Source organism: Otolemur garnettii, unplaced genomic scaffold (genome assembly GCF_000181295.1).
Source record: "Otolemur garnettii isolate 467f Iridium unplaced genomic scaffold, OtoGar3 scaffold00096, whole genome shotgun sequence".
Lineage (NCBI taxonomy): Eukaryota > Metazoa > Chordata > Mammalia > Primates > Galagidae > Otolemur > Otolemur garnettii.
In genome coordinates this window covers 6,986,598-6,992,449 of record NW_003852491.1, presented here as the reverse complement: position 1 = coordinate 6,992,449, position 5,852 = coordinate 6,986,598, and the positions used below count along the sequence as shown (strand labels likewise).

Sequence of the window (5,852 nt, the reverse complement as noted above, 5' to 3'; positions counted from 1 at the left end):
CCACCTTAGGTGTACGTGGCTGGCGCCTTAGCCGATTGAGCTATAGGCGCCGAGCCTTGGTGCTTTTTTGCCAACTGCGCTGGGACAGAAAGGGACTTGAAGCTGCTCCTCACCTGATCCTTTCCAAACAAAGATGACCATAGTGTTATTTTTTTTACATGTGAACATTACAGCATTGCAGAACTGGATAACATGGCAACTAAAAGTCACATAATCCTCTATCAAAAGAAAACCATTGTTAACAGTTGGTGGGGAGAATATAAACATATATTTAAATATGTATTATAAATCTCAGGTAAGATAAGAGGCACAGAAGTCAGGCAATTTACTGTCTGCTTTTAGATAGGGTCAGATGTCAACTCTTTTAATTCTTACAACAACCCTGTGGGATGCTGCTGTACCTTAACCTTGGCAGTTTGAAACCTGTTCCATCGCAGCAATAGCACATGGGAGCTTGTTAGAAATGCAAAATCTCAGGCACCTTCCCAGGGACTGCAGGTGACTATGCATTTTAACAAGATTTTTTCAGGTTATTCGTGTAAACAGCAGTCTGAGAAGCCTGCTCTACTTCCCACTGAACCTACTTGTAGAGCAAAGAAGGAACTGGGGCCAAGTTTGAGGGCACCCACAGGACAAACAGGGAGGAAAGAACTTCCCTGAAGTAAACTATAGCCCTGGCCCTCCTGGCAAAGTTGGTCCTTACTTCCTCTGCTATCACTGTACTTGATGCCTAAAAGTTATCTATTTCCAGGAGGTGGTCGCTGTCGGTTAAGCAAGGTGGGGGCTAACAGGCGCCCACCTCCAGCTCGAGTAAGGGTGGCTGTGCGACTGCGGCCATTTGTGGATGGAACAGCTGGAGCAAGTGATCCTCCCTGTGTGCGGGCTATAGACAGCTACTCTCTAGAGATTGCCAACTGGAGGAACCACCAGGAGACACTCAAATACCAGTAAGTATCAGGCCATTCCTCCCTCACACCATCACCTCTCTCCCCTAGGCCTGCTCACATTATCACTTGCCCAGAGAGTTTCCCAGACCTGCCTCTCTTGGGTCTTTTCTCCCTCTGCAGCACCAGTCTGTTCCCCACACCTTCATTTGTTTATTCAGGAAATGTTGGCGGGTACCCACTGTGATAAGTGCTTTCTAGGATACTGCAGAGAGAGACTGGAGACTGAATCAGATACAAATTACTGTTCAGTCTTGAGGGGGGAATAGACTCAAAGGGAGGAAGGAACAGCAAAGGTGAGCAAGGGAGCCCTAAGTAGGGTCTGATGGGACATATGGGAAGGGTTAGAGGAACACAGACCAGTCAGCCATAGCAGGGTAGTGTCAGAAGACCACCCAGATTTGGGGGCAGAACTCACAAGGGCAGCTACTTTTAAAAATTCCACTGGGAAGGGTGGCACCTGTGGCTCAAAGAGTAGGGTGCTGGCCCTATATGCCGAAGGTGGTGGGTTCAAACCCAGCCCTAGCCAAAAAAATAATAAAAATCCCATCGGGAATTTAAAGTTCAAACTCCTTAGCCCAGGGGCCCTCAACCTTTTTAAACAGGGCGCCAGTTCACTGTCCCTCAGACTGTTGGAGGGCCGGACTGTGGGCCCCGGGATGAGTTGGCTGCTAAGCAGGACAGGCAGTGGCGGCAAAAACACCTAGCAGGCCAGATAAATGTCCTAGGCAGGCCGTAGTTTGAGGACACCTGCCTTAGCCTGTTACACTAGGCCAACCAGTGGGTGGCAAACCAGGGACTTCAGGTCAGTTCTGACCAGGAGTCTTTATCATTCATTTACATTTTGTCTATAACTGCTTTCCAATTGCAATGGCAGAGCTGAGTAGCATATGACCCACAAAACTGAAAATATTTACTATGTCTTTACAAAAAGTTTGCCAACTCCCATTCCAGGCCCTTGACAATTTGGCTTCAGTTTCTTTCCAGCCTCATCGCCTTCAACACATATAAAACTATGGTGTGGGCGGTGCCTGTGGCTCAAAGGAGTGGGGCACTGACCCCATATGCCAGAGGTGGCAGGTTCAAACCCAGCCCTAGCCAAAAACTGCAAAAAAAACTCTATGGTAGGGCCTAAGCCATAGCTTCTCCCCCAGACTGCAGTGAATTGGCTGTCTGTATGTTGAGTCTATGCCAGCCATAGGCAGCATACCCTGTTTTGCCCATTATGGTATATAAGTAAAATTGTCTATACATGTCACCATGTGAAGAAGATTGAGAAATCATGCTCTTTTACACCTTATCTGTTAATATGTGCTATTTTCAATACTCAGACATTCTTTCTTTCCCTCCTGTCAAAGTCCTATTTCCTTGAGCAGAATCAGTCCTTCTAGTGTGTTCTCATCCTAAATCACAGCAAAGTATGGGTAACTAACCCACCAGATTACAAAATTCCCAAGAGCAGTGACATTAGGTTCGTCTTCAATCCTGACACTAATACATAGACTGGAACAAAGTAGGTGTTCAGTGGATTTTTTAAAAGATTTTTGCAGCTCGGCGCCTGTGGCTCAAGCGGCTAAGGCGCCAGCCACATACACCTAAGGTGGTGGGTTCGAATCCCCGGCCCGGGCCCGCCAAACAACAATGATGGCTGCAACCAAAAAAATGGCCAGGTGTTGTGGCGGGCGCCTGTAGTCCCAGCTACTTGGGAGGCTGAGGCAGGAGACTCGCTTGAGCCCAGGAGTTGGAGGTTGCTGTGAGTGTGATGCCATGGCACTGTACCCAGGGGGATAGCTTGAGGCTCCGTCTGAAAAAAAAAAAAGATTTTTGCATAAGAAAAGGAATTGAGACTTTCTTTTAAATCTGGGGCCTGGATGAGAATGCCTTTTCCCCTAACCAAACACGCACATACTGATTTCTTCCTTTCTGCCTACCTATAGATTTGATGCCTTCTATGGGGAGAGGAGCACTCAGCAGGATATCTATGCAGGTTCAGTGCAGCCCATCCTTAGGCACTTGCTAGAAGGGCAGAATGCCAGTGTGCTTGCCTATGGGCCCACAGGAGCAGGTGAGAGAGCCAAATAGGGAATAGCTGTTGGTCAGAAAAAGCTAGAAACAGAAAGGAAAACCTCACAGCTTTTTCTCTTTTCCCAGGGAAGACTCACACAATGCTGGGAAGCCCAACCCAGCCAGGAGTGATCCCCCGGGCTCTCGTGGACCTCGTGCAACTCACAAGGGAGGAGGGAGCTGAGGGCCGGCCATGGGCCCTCTCTGTCACTATGTCCTACTTAGAAATCTACCAGGAAAAGGTGAGGCCACACTCTTGTTGGGAGGGAAGAAACAAAGGGTCTAAGTAATACCTAGTTCTAAGGTGAGACCTGGAAAGACAGAGATTGGGGTAGAATCCAGCAGAGAAAATGAGGCTGATCCCCAGGAAGCAAGCAGCCTCTGTATCAGTGGTTCTTAACTTATGGGTCACGACCCATAGGAACTGTATCAAAGGCTCGTGGCATTAGGAAGGTTGAGAACCACTGCTCTATATAGAGATCTGGCTTTACCTCTCATTGCTTAAATAGGTATTAGACCTTTTAGACCCTTCATCAGGAGACCTGGTGATCCGAGAAGACTGTCGGGGAAACATCCTGATACCTGGCCTAACACAGAAGCCCATCACTAGCTTTGCTGATTTTGAACGGCACTTCTTGCCAGCCAGTCGAAATCGGACTGTAGGAGCCACACGGCTCAACCAGCGCTCTTCTCGCAGTCATGCTGTGCTCTTGGTCAAGGTGAGGTCTATTGACAGGTGAGTAGGGCAGCCCTTGGAGCTTAAGCTAAGCCTGGGACTTTTGTTCTTACCCCCAGGTGGATCAGCGGGAACGTTTAGCCCCATTTCGCCAACGGGAGGGAAAACTCTATCTAATTGACTTGGCTGGCTCAGAGGACAACCGGCGTACAGGCAACAAGGGCCTTCGGCTGAAAGAGAGTGGAGCCATCAACACCTCCCTCTTTGTTCTGGGCAAGGTGGTGGATGCACTGAACCAGGGCCTTCCTCGTGTGCCTTACCGGGATAGCAAGCTCACTCGCCTACTGCAGGTTAGGGCAAAGAAGCTGGAGAAGGAGGCTCTCAGGCCTGCCAGGGGGCTGGGAAATAGCAGTTAAGAAACAGGAAGGCTGGGCTTCTCATTCACCCACTCTGCCTGACCCCCATCCCTTAGGACTCTCTGGGTGGCTCAGCCCACAGCATCCTCATTGCCAACATTGCCCCTGAGAGACGCTTCTACCTAGACACAGTCTCTGCGCTCAACTTCGCTGCCAGGTCCAAAGAAGTGATAAACCGCCCTTTTACCAATGAGAGCCTACAGCTTCATGGTGAGGACTGGGGGAGGCAGGCATGCATAGGCTGAGTCTGGAAATCAGGAAGTTTGCTGAAACCACTAAGCATGTGCTGACCATCTCCCATCCCTTCACCCACCCCAATCTTCTTTTAGTCTTGGCACCCGTTAAGCTTTCTCAGAAAGAACTGCTAGGCCCATCAGAGGCAAAGAGAGCCCGAGGTCCTGAGGAAGAGGAAATTGGGAGCCCTGAGCACATGGCAGCTCCAGCTTCTGCCTCCCAGAAACTCAGGTGAATATTGGGACTTTGGGTATATCCCCTTCCTGTTGTGTCTGTGTTAGCTGTGGGGCTGCGGTAGGTTTAGCGTCAGATCATTAAGCAGAGACAGCTGTAAACTTGTTCTCCCAATGAATTCACCTAAAATCTAACTCTGATCTTAGCATCTCAGTGAATTCAACAGTCTGTCCTCAGTGGGGACCTAAAGAGCCTTGGGCTCCTACAGCTTTCCCTTTCCATCTTCCAATTCCTTCAAGCCATCAGCAAAACCTCAAATTCTGGGGTAGCTGTTTCAAGAACAAGCAAGGGATAATCTGAATCAGATCTCTCCAGTCTAGAGGATGACAGCAACCCAAAAGAGGGAAGAGATGAAGAGAGAAGTCTTGCTGAGACCACTCCATCTATATGTCAGGGCCCAATCTCCATGACTCTCCAAGGAGCTGGTTGCTGTCCTAATTTTGCCTTGTTTCTACCCTTAGTCCAGATAAAGCATCTAAACGAAGTGACCTCTAAAGGTCTGGGTGAGACCCCCCCCCCCGTATCTGACAGGCCACTGTTTCTGTGGCCTCTTGGCCCAACTCTGGTGGCTCTACCTCATAGAGGAGTACATAGCTTCTGAGTTAATGTAGTATGTACTAATCTTCAGGTCACCTGTGTTCAGTGATCTTAACTTTCTGGATCTGGCCTCTTGAGCCCCCTCCCCTCCTCTGTTTCAAGGAGTCAGTTTTAGCTTTGCCCTGTTTCTATCCCTATCCCTAATAAAGCCTCTAAGCAGTGTAAGTCCTAAAACTACTGAACAGAGGTGATCTGAGGAAGCCAAGGACTAATGTACATTCTGCCCCAGAGGACTACTGTAGTTGAAGAAAATGCCAAACACAAGAAGATGCTTGCTCACTCATGACCCTACCTCTCAGGCTTGTCTTTCTCAAGCTGTCAGCAGTCCCCTCCTATGTGCACAAACTCAGACGAACTTAACACAGGCAAGCTATGAACAGGCAAGTTCTCTGCCAAATAAGTGCTTTGGTGTAGGGGAGGCTCCGAGCTGGAGCTTCCTCAGACCTAGACAGACCCTGAGTTTGTGGGCCTCACTTTTTAGGAAAGGAAGTAAGGTGAGAACCTCATGTGATGCCAGGTTGATAGTACACAGAATAAGGAAAACTAGCTGCATGTTCTGTGACAGCCAAGTAGGAAGAATGACTTCTAGTGTTAGTCTGCATATTTTCTGATCCTGAGGGATATACACATAAAAAACAGGACAGTCGGCTCGGCGCCTATAGCTCAACCAGCTAAGGCGCCAGCCAC

General features: G+C 48.8%; 2 protein-coding genes across 2 annotated transcripts in view; both read left to right on the top strand.

Moving 5' to 3' along the window:
- KIF22 (kinesin family member 22) overlaps positions 1-5,852 on the top strand; it is an 18,472-nt gene that overhangs the window by 8,489 nt on the left and 4,131 nt on the right. The window contains exons 2-8 of the mRNA XM_012808919.2: positions 752-947; positions 2,882-3,009; positions 3,096-3,250; positions 3,518-3,727; positions 3,804-4,034; positions 4,157-4,310; positions 4,430-4,565. Of these exons, the coding sequence (XP_012664373.1) occupies positions 752-947; positions 2,882-3,009; positions 3,096-3,250; positions 3,518-3,727; positions 3,804-4,034; positions 4,157-4,310; positions 4,430-4,565 (1,210 nt within the window). The remainder of the gene's footprint in view (positions 1-751; positions 948-2,881; positions 3,010-3,095; positions 3,251-3,517; positions 3,728-3,803; positions 4,035-4,156; positions 4,311-4,429; positions 4,566-5,852) is intronic.
- Positions 3,712-5,852, top strand: part of PAGR1 (PAXIP1 associated glutamate rich protein 1) — a 20,548-nt gene continuing 18,407 nt past the window's right edge. The window contains exon 1 of the mRNA XM_023516703.1: positions 3,712-3,721. The gene's annotated coding sequence lies outside the window, so the exon portion shown is untranslated. The remainder of the gene's footprint in view (positions 3,722-5,852) is intronic.